This window comes from Polyergus mexicanus, unplaced genomic scaffold (assembly GCF_030449975.1).
Source record: "Polyergus mexicanus isolate NDT 795.1 unplaced genomic scaffold, iyPolMexi1.0 SCAF_13, whole genome shotgun sequence".
NCBI lineage: Eukaryota > Metazoa > Arthropoda > Insecta > Hymenoptera > Formicidae > Polyergus > Polyergus mexicanus.
The window spans coordinates 208,093-227,331 of NW_027223333.1; the positions used below are offsets into that span (position 1 = coordinate 208,093).

Genomic DNA, 19,239 nt, shown 5'->3' on the forward strand with positions numbered 1-19,239 from the left:
AGAGTAAAAGCGCCGCCGTGACACTTGGAAACACGACCGGCTCTCTTTCCAACGTTGTTAGAACTGTCACGGCCAATTCCGTCTCGTTCGCCTCGAGTGAGCTTGCCCGCGTTCGCTTCTGTCTCAGCGATGCCGTTAGTCGTTATTCCTTTTGCATCTTTTTGCAGAACGAAAATCAGTGCAATCGCGGGATGCTATTTACTTTGTCGACAATACTTTGAACGACGTTCTTTTAACGTGAAAGTATAAGTTGCTTATTACAATCAAATGAAAATATAAATTTGATTTATAAAAAATATAAAGAATATAAAAAAATTTATGAGATAAAGACTTTATATGGTACATGTATAAAATTAACTAATATAATGAAATTTGAAATTCTAATAACGATATTGCGCAAAGTTTACGTCGTTATTTGACGCATCGTATATTTGTGATGTTAATGTTTATATTGTATGTTTATATAATATAAATAAATACGCGAGTATTTTCGCTTGCAAACTTATGTCGAGTTTTAACAAACGATGTTTTGCTCTGCAACCTTCAACCCGTGCAATATTTTATCGCTCTCTATATAGACTCTTGCACGCGAAAAACAGTTGTGAAATGACAGCGATCTGTCAAAATTCAAAATAAATTTAACGCGCGATAGATCTCCAGGAATTCGCGTGTAAGCGCTTGAGTTATTTTTGTTGGAAAATCCGCACAAAATCGCAAAGCATCCACTTGTTTATTTACTCTGATTGTAAAACAATCGAGTGAATTAATCGACGAGGTTATTCGAAATATTTTTATCATTTTGTCGGATTGAACACATCAAGCGTTTTTAAGAAAATGCACGATGGATTTTCTAAGTAAGTGTCATTCATGATGATTGTTTATTATGATAGACTAAATTCCTCTTTCTCTCTCTCTCTCTCTCTCTCTCTCTCTCTCTCTCTCTCTCTCTCTTTTTCTTCATGTGTATGTATGATGTTCTACGTCAGTCAAATTATTCTCAGACTGAGAGATTTATCATCAATTATCGCTTCCTTGAATGGTTAATTTCGTTTAGTCAGTCTTCATTCAATTTATTCACGCGGAATATACATTGCATATTTACGCGTTTTCGTCACTAATCATTAAGTGTAAGTATTCCATCAAATTTTGCATACAATACATGACGTATAGTAGCTTTAATAAGGCAAGGATAATTATTAATCACAAACATCAATCGATGCGCATTTAAACTATTATTTATTCATGTATTAATAAAGTTCATCATATCAAACTCTCCAACAATATAATATATATTTACTTAAGCATCCTGTTCAAATTTTGCATTTTATTATTTTGCCCTAAATTCTTAACATTTCTTTTTACCTAGTCTAGAAAAATCTAGAAGAAATAAAAAAAATTGTTTTCTAATTATCTTGGATACATTTAATTACAAAATTTTTAGAGGTATTTTCTCTCGTGAATTTTTCTTGTCTCAAAATATCCAATATATCTTTACGTTTTTGTAGAAGTTTTAATAATCTATTATATCGCGACAAAAACACGATTTCGTATAGATACATATTTTGCTATCACGAAGATATGTATGAAATCCCAGTTCACAAGGTCGGGAAAAAAAATCCGAGGTAAGTCGTTTTTCATACCCGGCATTTTATCAGGTTTTTTTTTCTACCAGTGTCACTAGAGACTGAATGACTGCGCTTTATATGTACTTCGTTTCTTCACGGTTTACTTTCCTCCCGCTGACATACGGCTATTTTTGAGAAAGTCTCAAAGGAGAGAACTACGACGCAGTTATGAGAAACTGGGACTCTTCAAAATTCAACCGTTAATCTTTCCTCTTCAGCTTCTACGTTTTCTTTACTTTAAGAAGTAGGCGATTATCTGAACAAACACACACACTATCGCCTCGTTAAATTTTTTTTTTTTTAAATATGTACTTTTAAAAACGATCGACAGATTGAACTTACGCAAAGAATAAACTCAGCATGATACGATCTTGCGTTGCAGGGAAGTTCCTGACAGATAACGTGATACAACATTGCGATAAAATCCGGGAGATCAAAACAGAACAGAAGCCCATTGCTGAATGCAAGTGAGTATTGTTTTGAATCATAATTTTTTTTATTTTTCCATAAAACACGTGGCGCAAATTTTATACATGACATTAAAAAAACTCGGTGCAGAAAAAGAATGTTTCCAACGCGTAAAAAAATAAAAGTAAAAAATTACATACACAAAATTCCGTATACATATTTTCCTTCATTTTTTTATGACGATACGTTTTTTGTAATTCTCTTTCAAAGAGATTCGCGACTCGAAAATACTATCGCGGAAGCGATTGGAGAAAGCATCGTGCTTGTAAGAGGAATTCCATCTGTCTAAGCGCACGTGACATTATTCTCTTTTATCTTTGCGCGACTAGAAATGCCGACTCGCATTTCGCGAATGAATTGCGGATAAATCTTACACAGGTACATACATTTTTCTTACACACAATGTAGCAGAATTCGACGTGAAATTATAGAGAAAAAAAACGTTGTTTTGAAAAAATTAATTTTTTTAATGATAAATTTTCATAATTTATACAGATGCGGCTTTTTTTATATATAATATAATTAATTAAAATTTCATCTCATTTACATAACATTTTCTGCCACTTTCTCTCATCAATGGATCTTATCTTTCGATATACGCTCTATATATACACGATATCACTTTACGGAATCATATAACTGATTGTCCTGAAATCTATACAGTCTGATCTATCACCAACACACACACATCTTTTTCGTTCGGCAGTTATCAATAGACGTTATTCCGCGAATATCAAACACGATAATTAGCGTTGACAACATTATCGGATTGTTGTAGCAATTTGAGATTACGACCGCGATACTGTCACGATTTGGAGACCTCCGAGAGCATTCGATCGGGCGAGTTGACCAGCCGACTTTTGACCTGGCGAAGTCGCAACCGTCACCCAATAGCGCTGCAGGTAAGCAACCGCATCTGGTCGACGCGAATCTGTGCACAGACCTGTTCGGCAGGTGGTGGCGATGTTTAATATCGTCTGCTTCATCTGGCTTAAAATTCTGACCGCGTATGCGAATGATTTATTCTTTTACCTTCGCTTTTCACCCGTTCGTGACGTTGCATGTTAACAATCACTTTAATTTCACTCATATAAATATTGTACTTGAGCGACGGAATTATTTAACACCGATGAAAATATCGATATTATTTTATGTGTATATAACCCGTTTTCATTTTATTATTTTATTTTATTTATTTATTTATTATTTTATTTATTTTATATCCGATATTATTTTATTTTATTATAATATATTATGCAACAAATGGAAGCGATATTTTATACGTTATTCTAGAGCTTTAAATACCACTTTAGCTCGCGTATCTTTTCCATAAATTATTTGTTTCACGATTAGACAGTATGTAATGTATTTACACTAGGCGCAGTGTATTACATGCATCATAAAGCGTTAGCATTAATGACCATAATACGCTGAAGTGGCGAACAAGGTAATACGTAGCATCCGTACTAATTTGTCGTCTCCAACCTGCAATGCACAGTTGCTACTAGGCTCTGGCTTATAGTTCGAAGTTACACGAAACAGTGATGCATGCGCGCATCGATAAATACATAATTCGAAATAACATAAGTCTGGATTAAACAACATTTTAATTTTTTCGGATAGTATAAAATGTATATTTGATGTTATATTAATTAAAAAACTTTGGTAATCGCGTAAAAAGAAATGCAATGTCATTTACGCAAGTGATAAAATAATTTCATTATATTAGAAAAATATCTATTTATATCTGTGCAAATTTTTTTCTATTTTTATACGTATATCTCTTTGTAACGAAAGCGATGTGAATTCGTTTCTTTGTTCAACAAACTCTCGCCATACATTTTCGGTGCATCGTGCCGCATAAAACCTCGATGCATTCAGGCTCGCACGTTCAAGGTCGCAGGATTATACGCAATACCTATGCACACGTGGCTGCCCGCGTGATGGCGCACGCACCATCCCTTTCTTCTTTTTCTCTCTCTCTCTCTCTCTTTCTTTCCCTTTCCCAGTCGCCCTCTTCGCGAGAGAAACCGGGAGCGTGATGAAAATTGTCGGAGGGGGCGGAATTTAATTCGCGAGCATGCGCCGCGTCTATGGGGGAATCATCGGTGGGGTTGCCACTACCCCCTACTGCCTGTGTTGTTATTGATCAGAGATCTCTCTCTCTCTCTCTCTCTGTTTCTTTCTCTCTATCTTTTCGTTCCCCGACGAAACGGCTAAAATATATCGCACCGTGAGATACAGCGGATCGCGCTCCCGTTTTCGCGCACGCAAAAATTTATGTTACAATACGTAATTAATTTATGCGCTTTCGGAATTTTCGCGGAAATATTTTACGACCGCGGGAGAATTGCGACGAATTATGAAATGATAATAATCACGAAATGTTAAAGATAATTCATATGCGCGATATAAATAACTTCGTGCGCGATAATCATCTCCCAAACAATCTGAACAATATCACCGAATCTTCCCGAGCGAATAATTAAGATAATAAAATATTGCAGTACGAATTTACTTATATCTCGTGCGACATATTACATGAATATGTGGGGCGACTTTTCAAAATGCTGCATTAAATAATATATCTTCTCGCGCATCTAATATCTTTACGTAATTTATGCTTACGCCAATGCAAATTAATACAATCCGCGACTACTTGTTTTTATTTTGCGGCTACAAAGTCCTGCATCATACGGTTTAAAATATACGATCGCTCCTCACGCTCTTGTGCACGCGATATTGTGCAGCAGCTTTTGCAATCGGGCAAAGTATCAAACCGCTTACTGACGTTTTATTGGCTCGCGTGAAAAATACTATTCGCAAAGAAATGCGTATTGTATTGATCAGACACGAATTCCATTAATTCTGCTGCGCGGTACCAGAATCACTCTCTCGCGCTTGACCCTCCTCTTGCAACAATTAGAAATTTCCTTCTCCGAATGAGATTAATATCCGCCTAATAGTAATAAAGATCCATTCGGTTAATGAAACGCGTGATTGCTGAAGAGGAGTTGCGGGATGTTGCTTCCTGATTAGATGGACACGAGAAGAGCAGCCCCTCGATCGTCCGGCGAGAGATAGAACGCCAAGAAGCAGTGAAAGGAAGGATTCTGTCGATTAGATGTATCGAATGAAAGCTACTGATAATCTCCCACGAAGAACAGAACACGGCGATTTGTTAGAGAACGGAGTAAAGTACACGGAGGCGCAGTCGGCCGGATAATCATCATTTCTCAACAATTTATTAAAGTATCTTTGTGCAAGGAAACTGGATCTTTGCAATTACGAGGCTATTAATTAAAATAATCGATACTTTATGGCGCCAGAATTAATTCTAGCAGTTAAGAAAACGGAGAAAAAAAAATTTGCGAAATTCGCTCTTTTATTTTTTTACGCTATTTTATTCGCTTTTTTATTTTTTTTATTTTATATATATATATTATATTATTGTATAATTTTACTCGCACAAGACAATCGATTCGCGAACTATATTTGTTCGAGCGTAAACATCTGAGAAAACTACAGAGAAGCAAGAAAGAATAATGTCATCTTTTATACAGAATATTTGAGATGGTATCACAGAGTGTACACGTCTTTCGAGAATACTGTTCCAAGTCATTGGAAATAAATTGTCATTAAATTGCGGCGAAACTTGAGTCACGGAGGACAATATTCCTCAGACAGTAACAGATATAATAACAAGCATAAATTATAGATTTGCGCAAATATTATAGCGTCTCGTATTCCTCTGAGTCATCGCTAATAAGCGATTGTCATTTAATCTGAACCAATTTCTAAAGATACACGGAGAGTAAAAAAGTATTATTTCCTCCTACGAAAAGGAGATACTGCGTCAGAGAGACAGGAATCTCCTAATTAAACGGAGAAAAGAGAAATTCAGAGTCGTAAATTAGAGAAAAAGAAAGAGAGATAGACAGAGGAACGTAGAAGCGATTGTTGAGGAACGACGAGATCGACCTCGAAGAAAACGGAAGCAGGAGGGAGAGAACCGGAGAGACTATAAAGGGGGGGGATAGATCGAGTGAGTCAGTCATGGCGTGCAGCAGCAGCAGCCCAGGCCGAGCCCAGCTGTTCCTCGGATCCCCTAACTTACGCCAGTTTATTTCAGCCACCAATACTACGCGGTCTTCGCCGCTCGTGATCCGTAAACCTACGAGGCTGCACAGCCTCGTTAACGGCGTGGCTCCTGAAGCTTCTTACGCGTTTCCGTCATCGTCTCTCGTACGCACCGATGACGAAAAGACTTAAGACAAGGGGGGAATCACGCTTCATTCGCGATCGAGACGAGCCGATCGCCCTGCGACCCATCTCCGATACATTATCTTGACGTTTGCGAGTCGCGATACGCGCCAGCTGTTCCTCGAGTGTACGTACGTGTAAGTGCGTCAGGTCGGTCCGATTATCGGAGCCGGTGGCGCGTTCTCGCTCGCTCCGGCTTTCGGAATCGCCTTCGTTTTCCTTGCGCGTGTTCGCTTTCCCGGGAATCGCCAACACGGAATCTTCCATCGTCGCTGATTTCCCTTCAATTGCGCGATGCGCGGCATTCACGTACGCGTCGTCTTCAATTACGCGCATTCCTCTCTCGACCGTAGGCTTCGCTCACTGACATTCGCGGTGTTATTTGCCTCTTGTCAATCCATTACTAAAAGACGGTCTAAGAAGAATCGTTTAGATTCATCTTTTTAATTGTATATTTAACGATAAACGTGACGCTTGTGTCATTTTTGTGGCATTCCAAGAGATTTTGAATACCTTCTTATAATTAATAAATATTATTTATATCTAAAGTTGAATTTGAATTTGATTAACAATTGATTAATCTATTCTGAATTATAATTCTCCTGTTGATAGAGACGGAGTAATCGATTGAATACGAAACCTTTATTACCTTTATTACCTTAACCGTTTCCGGTTAAGGTAATAAAGGTAATAAAGGTTTTATAAAGATTGCCGTAAAATATCTCGTTACATACCGGAAAGAAAGGAAACGGAAGGAGAATGCGGTTGTCGCGCCGGTTGATCTAGAGATTATCCGATCGGTCCACACACGCATAATTATCGGCGCGTCGCCGTCGAGGAGGACGCGCGATAATCGGGCGATTTCTGTGAGAAAACCTTAGGTAGAGAAACGCGTGACGCACGAATATTATTATCGCTCTTGCGCGACACACACGTGCGTTGCTGCACCGGCGCCGCGTCGGTGTGTTTGCGAAACGCGCGTTCGCGCGTGGGTCGCAAACTGGCAGCTGCGTATACATATAACTATAAATGGCACGCGCAAAAGCGAGGCATTGACACGTATACCGTCGAAGTAAACTATCGAAATGATTCGTACTTCATCCGTATCCCCGCTTTGCTTTAAATATTAGAACGACGAATCTTGGAAATTGTGCGATGTGTGTACGTCTCGCTTCTATCGATAATCCCGTACGCCTCGTAACTTGGTCGGATGAGAGAAAATCAGATTAGATCATCTCGATCTCTCTTGTGAGTGTGTCCCGAGTGTTAACTGAATGCGCGTTGTGATAATCGCCGAAATTGAATGAATATCGCACTCTCGTCAGATTCTTGTTTATTCGTATTTCCCATCTTCTGAAACTATATTTAATAAACGGCATAAGGTCTAATGAAAATACAACGTGGAGATAGTTAAATATATATACTTATATATTACGTGTACAGTTTCCATAAAAAGAGATGAAGGAGGGGACACTACGAATTATGATAAAAGTGAATCAATATTTTGCTGCAGACTAAAACATTACATTTCGTATTATAAATAATTATAAAAATATTGCAAATACCAAAGACAATAGCATCTATTATCTCTAATTTCACGAACTATTGTTTAGCGCATCTCGAATCGAGAATGAACTAATATTAACAGGCAAAAATGGATATTTTACTATCGACAGATTTGAATCATGTTCGTATCGTAAAAATATCTCGCGTTCCTTCTCCACGAAACGTTGATTCTCTCGCTCTATCCGAGCCATTCTTTGTACATGTGTCCGGTGATGAAAAGAACTCGGTGGGATCCATCTGCGACGAGAGGTTGAAATGTAATCCACGGTGATTAGACGCGCGACTAATTACACTCGCGGAATACATTCGCGAGATGTACACAGTTAAGATGGGAGAGAAGAGCGCGCTACGTCGAGGATACTCGTGGACCGCAATGGCAGCTGTGACGGCTGCGGCGGTGGCTGAAATGCCAGAGGGACATTTTGAAAATCTTTGGTTCGACGCATGCGTCCCGGTGCACTCGGCCTCCGATGGAGCGCGATGGACCTGTCGTCGTCTCTGAGCCGCTGCTGCTACTAGAAGAAGCGGTCCGTACCGAGAGGAAACTACGCATCTCTCCTACGACGCCGGAACGCTCGTGGATCCTTGAATTATCCGCTCATCGGATCGACGAATAATCAGTGCGTAGTCGTGAGTGCACGTCGTCGATCGTCCTCTCGCGATAGAAACAATCGTCCGCTCTCGTTTCGATACGATCGATAGCGAGAAAGATCTTTCCGGAGAGAGAGAGAGAGAGAGAGAGAGAGAAGCGCCACCCGTTATAGAAAGAGAAAGAGAGTGCGTGTTCGCTCGAGGTGTTCGATCGCTGCGACAATTTTCAATGCGCGTCTCGTGCGGATGTCGAGTGAATGTTCCATGAGACTGAATTCGAGACGCGGCTGCGAGGGATGCCGGGTGAAAATCGCGACCAGCTGGCGAGAGACGGAGGAGGAAATGTATCGGGAGAACGCAGGGAATCCTCGAGGGATGACGAGCCGGATCCTCGTCGAGGATTAACCGCCACGATGATTCCTCTACCGCGTACCGGCCAGTTCGCGGCTGCCTCGCAGAATCAGAAGATCGTCAAGACGGAGAAAAATCGGCTGAGACTCATCCTGGAGAGCCGCGGGACCATTGACAAGGAGCGGAGGATTGGCATGCAAGAGGAGGAGGAGGAGGAGGAGGATGAGGAGGAGGAGCAAGTATTGCAGAATAATTGGCAAGTGTCGGCCGCCAATTGCTCGACTATCGCGCGATTCAGCGACGAATCCGCCGATTCGTATCGGAAGGGAAAGGTGATTAAATTATAAGCCAAATGTCTCGATGGAGGCAACTCGGTTAACTAGGTCGTTGAAATGTCAATTCTTAAACAATAGCTCTACACCGATGTTATGTATCGACTCTTCTTTTTTTATTTCGCTACATATTATTTATTTCGAGATATATCGTTTCAATAACGTGGAAAAAGATTGATGAATTGTGTGTGAGGTGTTTTTATTATTTATTTATTTATTATTTTCAAAACTATTGATTTAATCTTTGCAGGGCACGAGATATGAGTCGAGAATAATAGCGATGACGCACACAATATTACGTAAAGTTAGAACAAGAATTCATTGACGCAAATCGAATTGATATATACTCCGCTATATAAAAAAAATTATTATTTTAACGCTAATAATATGTGAATAATATATGAAGAAATCTTTATCCATTCTAAAGAGCTTTCCGGTTTTAAATTGGCTGTTTAAAACACACACACACACATCAAACAATGCTCTTCTCGCTAGAGCGATATGAGATTCATACAACACGCGCACTTGCCTCAAACTCTCCGGACATTCGAGCAATTAGGATAATTTGAACGAGCATAGATTTCCTTCCAAACAGGGCGCATCGCGACACCTCCCGCAGCAACAACCGGAAATTTACTTTCGTCGTTCTCGCATCACTGATCGGCATGCTCTGTTTTTTATTTGCCTTTCGATATTGAACTCTCTAGTATTCTAGATCGCCTTCCCAAAATATTCGCTTATTAATTCGAAATCTTCTCTAAGTCTCGAGTATATATGAGCCGTTTACTTTGAAATTAATGTAAGTCCAATTTTTCCGAAAAAATTAATAATATCGATATTGTCGAATAAATTCACATGCGAACCCTTTAATAAAAAAGTGAATTTACATCATTTTCAAAATAAACTGCTCACATCTCCGCCGGTTTAAGTTGCATTGCTAACGCGCAATTGACTAAAATGTAAATAAACAACGTAGTCGCAAACTCTTCTAGCATAACATTCGAAATTATTTTAATATGCCAAATTTTTATCTTTATAATTAAGATTTTTTTGTATTTTAATTAAAATTATGATTTAATTCGAGCTAAAAATTGATGTAAATTTTAGTTTTATACAATACTTACATCTTCTTCAATCAGTCGGCAGGCGGTGGTATAATATAATATAATTCGCTTTGTCACTCGATTTCCCGTTAATTAAAGTCGAAATCGTGACGAGGGGAAAGAAGACTGCGCCTGCGAAAAACACGCAACACTCGTCGCAGTTTAGATTTCTCGAACGGAAGCGCTTATTTAACGCGGTCTTAGATAACGTGTACAATGACAAAAGGATACCTTGGAGCGTGTAAGACATTCGTGAGGCATCTGCGCGAAGTTTATGAGCGTACGCACGAACTTTGTTTGTGACCGAAATACACTTCCTCGCTTGGCCATGTCGAAAATAAAATTTCGTGGCCCACGAAACCTTTTTCCGTTTTCTTACCGTAACGTCGTCCGCGATGTAAGCGATATTAATCATCGTTATTTGGAGAAATGAAAAATTCGAGTTATGCTCTTTTTAAAAATAATTGACATCTTTCCGAGAATTGTTATCATTCCCAATCGTGATATAATGACGTAATACCTTTTCTGGACATTTAATAATGATACATCGTTGTATACGCGATGATTGCGTATAATGCAGTGTAATAACGATAATCACATACACAAACATTTCCATTCGGATAAAATAAATTACACAGAGGGACAGCGGTAGCATCATTGCAAACGCAGCTATCTATCCGTCACGATTGCACTTGAGTGAGTCATTTTGCCAATTACGAAATCATTAAACTATCGGATCCGTTCCTCTTAAACGGCCCTCTTATCTCGATGCATCATCAACATTGCCTCGCTTGCCCGATACTCGTTTCAATGAGCCGAATTCCCGCTTACCTGATCTGACGGCGCTTGCAGCAAATCTCAACGATAAGCGAGTCGCTGTTTCGTTATCTCGTCAATCTCGCGGACACGCCTCGCAACTGTCATGGGTGCCGCGCGAATTTTTATTTACATAAAGACGAGCTTATCTTTCCGATCGCGAAGTTTACGGTCGTCGGTTAATGAGCTCGCGGGAGAAAGGAAACGCGGACGATGTCGCGGTGAAAGCTAAACGAATTCCTATCTTGTCTTATTAAGTTTCCGTCTTTGCGATTAAGCAGGTCGTTCAATCCAGCCGCGTCTGATTCGTCTCAAAGTAAGGACTATCGCTTTAATGCCATTTGTACGTATCACGTGCGAAACCACGTGTGGCAAATTTGACAGATGGACAAGTGTCGAGAACTGCACATGTAGATTTATCAAATTCATGTTTCCAATATTGACAGCTATATTGACAGCTTCGTCAATCTAGTTTATTTATCTCAAATCTGTTTACCATTTCGGAAAATTGCATGCGATTTTATCTGAATGTTGGAGAAAACAGTGAAAGTATTTATTGCGAATAACGGAGAGACGCGCGTTCGCTTTTGCTTATTCATGGAGTTCAACGTGCTCTTAATCACTCGCGCAAAAGAAAATATAGATTTTCGTCTTCATATATATATATCTAGCTTTCTTAGGAGGTTGGAATCCATTAGATGAATAAGCATCGCAGGCATTATCAGTCTATTCTGAGTCTAGATAACAAGTTGAAGTCTCATTGCTCTTCGCTGTTGATAATAGACACGCTAACACGTGATATAACTATCAGTAGGCTTAGGTTTCGACATTGATACTATCTCTGATCAGAGTCTAGTTTTTATTACTTCTGTAATACAATATAACACGTGTAAAATTAACGCGTGTAAATTATATACAATCTAAAAAACAGTTAATTTTTCAATAACTTTCATATCATTGTATATTAACACGCACATTTGCATGTTAAAGATCGCTCGTATTTCTATCGTTCATATTTAACGGGTTTTTTTTTTACTACTGTATTTCTTCATGTGTGAATCCAAGGTTTCTCCGCGTTTGAAACACTTCTAGAAATTGGCGTGAAATATACGGCTACAATGCGATAAAACGCCCTACCTTCGCATAAATAATTGCGCGAGCGATCATACTGCAAGTAGCGCGCTAATTAACGATGCGATGAGCACAGCGCGACTGCAATTTTAATTGCAATTCTAATTGATACGTATATCGCAGATCATCGTCATCATCGATCACGATTTCATATTTTATATGAAGGTCGTTCTGACAATAAAAGAATTACATATTATAACTCTCTTTAGAATTTTCAAGTGACGCATTTTAAATATATACTTTAGCACTTCTATATGTACTTTCAAGCTTGTAAATAATGACTCTAATCATTATTATACCCTTTCGCTAACAGATAAAGAGGGGATATTGTATCTTTCGTGCAAGTGACATGAACCAATCAGAAACGGTGCTGAATCAAGCGATTTATCCGCGAATAAACCTGTCGAGATCAAGTCACTTAATTACACCGGATGCATTTGATTTCATCCCACATAACGGCTTTAAATACGATAATCAATCTTATTAATCTCTTTTCTTTTATATCTACCTACATCGAATAGTGAATGGCAAGAAATAGTGCAGATTTGTATACGCAACGGATTAATTTTTTTTTTTTTATATCAATTATAAGCTTATTAGTCGACAGTTTCGTTAAGGAAAAATCAGATTGGTAAATAAGCATATCTTTTTTTTTTTTTAATTCACGAATTAAACTGTAATCATAAATCTCTCTCTCTCTCTCTCTCTCCTTTTTTTCCAGAAAAAAGATCGATACTTGTTGGAAAGCTTTAACCTAATCATTTATATATTTCTTTCCAATTTTTGAATTAGTTTTGAATTTCATAAGAATCTATCGCACGTACTCTTCTCCTTTTTTTCTTTCCCCTCAGGAGGATACTAATGTCTATCAGAACAGGACGCTAAGCTACTTAACACATTTACAAACTTTTTTTTTTAATTTTATGAGTTTCTCCGCAGAGAAATCCTTTGGACGAGCTCTTACGAGCTCATCATTCTCGCTCGGCACGATTTTCACTTCCGCAACTAACGTGGCGCATCATTTTCTTTTTCTCTCTTTCCAGGAGAGCGCGAATACCCGGCGAGACAGATTGCGCGCGACGGAGGGCCGCGTGCCGTGCGGTTCGGCGGCGAGCGTCGGGGTGGAAGGCGTCGCCAGTGCGTGGGGTGCCCAGAGACGGCAGTCGCCGCCGCCCCTGGCATCGCGCAGGCTGGAGTTGGTCGCTGACGGCGCCGTCGCCGCCGCAGCAGCAGCAGCAGCAGCAACAGCAGCAGCAACGTCCTACAATCCCATCGTCCCCGTCACGCAGAGATGCACCGCTACGAAAAAGGGAACCGTCGATGCCATCGCGCCGAGACAACCGCGGATCTACTCGGGTCCTCCTCTCGTCGCTGAGACTAGCAAGGAGGATGCCATGGAGCCGGAGACCAAGGAGGAGGATGAGCGACGCTCATCGACGCCGAGTCCCGAGGTAGCGGTTTTTTTTCTTTTTTTCTTTCCTGTGGCTAGTTTCCGCCTGTATCTTGAGAAAATTCCTCACGCTGGTGCGTGATAGAGCGGAAGATATATTTCAGGCGGATTTATACTTTTACATAGGTTGCGTGGTACTTTGATCCGCCGCTAGAGATTACATGTTCCTTGAGGTTTAAACTCGTCGCTTTACGTACGCGACGCGACTCGATGCTAGCGCTTGTTACGGATCAATTCTGATTGTCTAGGTAGACTGGTTTACGCGATATATTGTTTGTTTGCGTCGATATTAACATCGACGCGTGTCGTTTCATTTAAACTGCTAGAATGTGCCAATTTTGAGAAAGTTCAATGTGAAATCTGTATCAATTAAAATTACAGAATGTGATTAAAATTATTGGACGTAAAACGTCTTGAAAATAAAACGAGAGAAGCGTAGCAAAAAATAACAAGAAATATTATTAGTATTATTATGATGAGTATTATTATTAATTGTCAATTTGACAAGGATTATATAAAAAAAAAAAAATTGTAATCTTTTAATTATGAATTTTTCTCTCGTACATCTATTTCGTGCGTATACACACAAATATAACTACGTTTCGGAATATAATTTCACAGGAATTACGCGCTTACGTTAGATACGGAATGTAAGTCATTTCGAGATCATTTTGTTACGAGTTTATCTCGGTAAAAGGGACAAAGGTTGAAAACCACTGGCTTAATACACGAATCGCCTTGTGCTTGTGGCGCGCACGAGTATACCATATACATCTTCACTAACGTATCCCGTATTGATTTTACGGAACCCTCACCTTTCGTCTCTGTCTCTCACTGTCTCTCTCTCTCTTTCTCTGCCCTGCCATCTCCATCTCTCTCGTTCTCCCGCACGTATACGCGCATTTCCTCTATTCTTCCCCTCCCGAGCCTATCGCTCTGTCCTTTCTCTTTCGCTTGGGTCTGCCCTTTAAGTCGTCACCCTCCGCTGTGCGGCATCGCTCCGAGGATCCCTATTCATCTGCACTTGCGCACGTGTTGAAAATTTCAAGCTCCAAACACGATGCACAGCACGTTCCTCTTGTATATATATTACTCGACACAGAGAGAACTGATGCTTTTTACACATGTAAAACTTGTTGGAACGTTAATCGTTTGAGCGAAATTAACGATTTTGACAAATAAAAGCATATATTTGTTTTAAAGCAATAAAGGATGCTTCTCTCATATACATACGCATCGCTAAACGTTTTCAAAAGACTAACCATCGGAATCGATTAGCGGATAAAATGACTCTAGGCAAAACGAACATCATTTATTGATCCTGAAGATAATAATTGAAATCTTTCGCGTTACAGTTCTATTTGAGAAGAAGTAAACGTTACAACGAGGATGGCAGTAGCGAGGAGGAAACTAAGCAGGATAGCATCTCGCTGCTCGGTCACAGGCTACCGTCTTCGTATCGCGGAACGTGGCCCATCAGAAGAGACGTATGGGCTAATCAGCAGATTGGCTTTCCGGTCCAGCAGAGCACATCGCTCGCTGCGCACAATGTAAGTCGAATGATTATAACGGTGTATCGTGTTGCATTTTGCCATTTCTCGCATATACAGGGTGTCGAGAAACCATAGCGTGTCCTTTTACGGCGTTCTGACGTGATTAGGACAGAAGCCGATGGTTTTTAAACATCCTGTATACAGATCCCAAAGGATATAAAGAACTGTCATATGAAGGATGACACACAAAAACGTCAATTAGATATGATTAATTAGATTGTGTTATCTAAGAAAGGGTAAACGCAACGTGAAATATGTATCCATGAGCAGGACGTGGCCAGCGTGATGAGTTTCTCGTCATCGAATTCCGCGGGTCTCGAGAGTCACTCCGCGGAGTTGCAAGGCCATCGACGACTGGGCGCCAAGGTGGACGTGGTGTACAACCTGTTAGGTATGCTAGAGAAGAATGGCCGGGACGATATGAGCACTACTCTGCTCTCCATGAGCACCTCTCTAGATAGTTGCCTGGTGATGAGGCAATCCGGATGCTTGCCGCTGCTCGTGCAACTGATTCACGCACCCAGACAAGATCCGGACACTCGGGATCGGGCTATGCAAGCGTTGCACAACGTGGTGCACGCCAAAAGCGACGAGAGGGCCGGTCGTCGGGAAGCGCGGGTGCTTCGGTTCCTCGAACAATTGCGCGATTATTGCCAGAATCTGAGAATGTCCCTGGAAAGGGGCCAGCCCACGGATGACCTCGAGAGACATCCCGCGGCGACGATAGCCGCGCTCATGAAGCTGTCCTTCGACGAGGCTCATCGTCACGCTATGTGCCAATTAGGTGGTCTTCACGCGGTCGCGGAACTCATCGAAATGGATCACTTGGCGCATGGTAGCGAGAGCGACGACCAAAATTGCATCACGTTGCGACGATACGCCGGAATGGCATTGACCAACCTGACTTTCGGCGATGGCAACAACAAGGCGCTACTCTGCTCCTTCAAGGAATTTATGAAAGCCTTGGTCTCGCAGCTGAGAAGTCCCAGCGACGATCTTAGACAGGTGACCGCGAGTGTCCTGAGAAACTTGTCTTGGCGTGCCGATAGTAGTAGCAAGCAGACCCTGAGAGAAGTGGGAGCAGTGACGGGTCTGATGAAAGCCGCTATGGAAGGTCGCAAAGAGTCCACTTTGAAATCTATACTATCCGCTCTGTGGAATCTGTCAGCTCACTGCAGCACAAATAAAGTGGATATCTGCGCCGTGGATGGCGCGCTGGCTTTCCTCGTCGACATGCTGAGCTACAAGGCGCCGTCCAAGACGCTCGCGATAGTCGAGAACGCCGGCGGTATCCTTAGAAACGTGTCGAGTCACGTAGCGGTGCGAGAAGATTATCGAGACATCGTGAGGGAGAGAGGCTGCCTACAAGTTCTCCTACAGCAGTTGAGATCACCCAGCCTGACTGTGGTTAGCAATGCCTGCGGAGCACTCTGGAATCTGTCTGCGAGGTGTCCCCAAGATCAGCGTCTTCTTTGGGATCTAGGGGCTGTGCCAATGTTGCGCAGTCTGGTTCATTCCAAACACAAGATGATCTCGATGGGCTCTAGCGCGGCCTTGAAGAATTTGTTGAGTGCCAGACCTGGTTGCAATAATCTCGTTCATTTGGATTCCACCGCGCGCGGACTCGGATTATCGACCTTGCCCAGTCTGGCAGCTCGCAGGCAACGGGCTCTAGAGCAAGAAATCGATCAAAATCTGGCCGAGACTTGCGACAACATTGAACCGAGCACGTCGCCGATCAATAAGGATGATAAGTTCACGTTCAAGCTAGATCACAGTTTTCTCGGCATCAATGCCCACGGTCTGCGTACTTATCAGTTGCACAGTCAGCCCAGTACGTCCACCGTTAAATGTAACGGAGTTGCTAGGAGCGAAAGTAGAGATTCCATGCGTTCAGTGACGAGCACGCACTCCGACACCATGTTCGAAAAAGTAAATCGTCACGTTCTGAATGGCTCATCGCCTACCGATTCGCAGATAAAGCAGCAATCTTCGTCGCTTCATTCCGCGGTTGGATTTGACAGCGCGTGTGGCGACACTCACACGAAAGCCACTTCTTCCGAGAGGAAATATACCTTACGTTACAAGAACGCTATACCTGAACGACTGAGACCATCCGACGGTTTCGATATGAACGAACTGAGATGCACAAATTCTACTATATCGTGGGCCACAGCGCCCAATCAAGAACCGTCACAGACTTCATTAAACTCCTCCATCGAGAACAACATGTCTCTGATCGATCAGAGCGCGTCGTCTTCGTCCAAGGCCGGCAGCCAGTCCAGTGTTTCTGAAGAAATCGAAGCGACCGTGTGCGCTAAGTCAGATTATCGACGAACAACCGCGAAAGCGATTGTCGACAGCTCGAAGCCGGTCTCTTATTTGCGTGATATTTCTCCCATGAAAGAAAACGCGAATTTCAGCAATGTTTATACGGAGAAGGCTCTGTTGCGTCATGACACTCTGAACAGTATTCAGAAAGCGATATCGCCTACGATCGATCCAGACGGTAATCTGTTCGGCGATTATGCCGAAACGGACTTGGATCAGCCGACCGATTACAGTCTGCGCTACGGCGAGCAAACTATAGACGACGAGAAGCAACACTCCAGCTTCTTCTCGACCAACGATCAGGGACTCCTGCATGAGGACACGGTTAGAACTTACTATACAGAAGGAACGCCGCGCGAGACGTCCTTGAATTCGTCCAGAGCCACTTCCGCCTCCGATCTACAGGATGATAGTCGTATAAGGAATTCGTCAAAAAGGTTATCGGAGCGATACAAAGCGAGGCACGCCGAGGACCACGGTGAATGCAAAGCGTTGTCCTTGACGGACGTGCCGAAATTGACCGATTTTGCCGAATCAGAGACACAGCTGAATTTGCGAGGCGCGACGCATCTTACGGACGACGAGGGCGCAAATCATTCTTTACCGTACCTTGAGGAAGATTTGGGCAAGCAGCTTAAAGTGGTTCAAGAAGACGCATCCATCCAAAATCATTCAAGGTATAATTACATTAATTTCTAAATAATTATCTATTACATTTCATATTTGTATATGAAATGCATGTTCAAACATATTTGAATAATTCTATTTTTATTATAAACTTGGATTATTATTATATGCATATCAAATTAGAATTTTTTAATTTGTTAATATTTAATTTGTTAATAATCGTTTTTTGCGTAGTGTAAGAACGACGCCGATTTCAATGATATTAGGAAACTCTGAATATAATGATGATCACGATGCGGAATCCAGTTCCAGGATTATTAGTTTAGGTAATTTAAAATATTTAGAGTGTATTTTATAAATATTTTCTTTAATTTAGATAATTTTTTTTATAAACAATACAAATTTACAGACTCTAAACCAAATAATTGCAAAATAAATAAAGATCTACCGTCGAGTGACATTGAATTCTCATCCAGTAATAATATCGGTTTAAAGACTTCTAATAACGACTCGGGATGTAAGTAATCTAACCTTGTGAAACTGAAAAAAATAATCTGTGATGATTCACAATAAACATGAAACAACTTTCCGAATTTATCTAGATCAAGTCAGTGATGGAGACGAGGATGACGAGGATCTATTAGCCGCTTGCATTAATATTGGAATGCAAAATAATAGGTGAAATTATAAAATATTAATGAGATTATTAAAAAATATTAGTAATTATATCATTATTTGGTAAATTTGATATATTTTTTTAGGCATAGACATTCCTTCATAGGAAATAATCTCGAAAAACTTCCTCGATCAGAAAATAATCTGACCCGATATCAAACTAGTCTCGCTCTAGATCAAGTTGAACATAATGGAACTGTAGAATCTGACAGTTTGTTATTTAATATAAAATATGCGGAGTCTCGTGGAACTACAGCTGAAAGTGATTTATCAGAGAAAAACAGAGGAAATAAGAAGGATAATAACGAAGAAAGCGTTCAATTGGAAACAGTTACAGTAAGATCTTTTTAGACTTTC

General features: G+C 40.8%; 1 protein-coding gene across 6 annotated transcripts in view; it reads left to right on the forward strand.

Moving 5' to 3' along the window:
- Positions 1-19,239, forward strand: part of LOC138938866 (uro-adherence factor A) — a 123,957-nt gene that overhangs the window by 98,273 nt on the left and 6,445 nt on the right. For 2 of the 6 annotated variants that reach the window (XM_070306219.1, XM_070306218.1), the window contains 9 exons: positions 2,008-2,092; positions 2,872-2,995; positions 13,290-13,700; positions 15,052-15,246; positions 15,520-18,257; positions 18,442-18,533; positions 18,617-18,724; positions 18,810-18,885; positions 18,969-19,218. In XM_070306219.1, coding sequence (XP_070162320.1) covers positions 2,008-2,092; positions 2,872-2,995; positions 13,290-13,700; positions 15,052-15,246; positions 15,520-18,257; positions 18,442-18,533; positions 18,617-18,724; positions 18,810-18,885; positions 18,969-19,218 — 4,079 coding nt within the window. Of the gene's footprint in view, positions 1-2,007; positions 2,093-2,871; positions 2,996-6,203; positions 6,494-7,063; positions 9,197-13,289; positions 13,701-15,051; positions 15,247-15,519; positions 18,258-18,441; positions 18,534-18,616; positions 18,725-18,809; positions 18,886-18,968; positions 19,219-19,239 lie in introns of those variants that run through there. The other 4 variants (XM_070306216.1, XM_070306215.1, XM_070306214.1 and 1 more) reach the window with 4 other exon arrangements.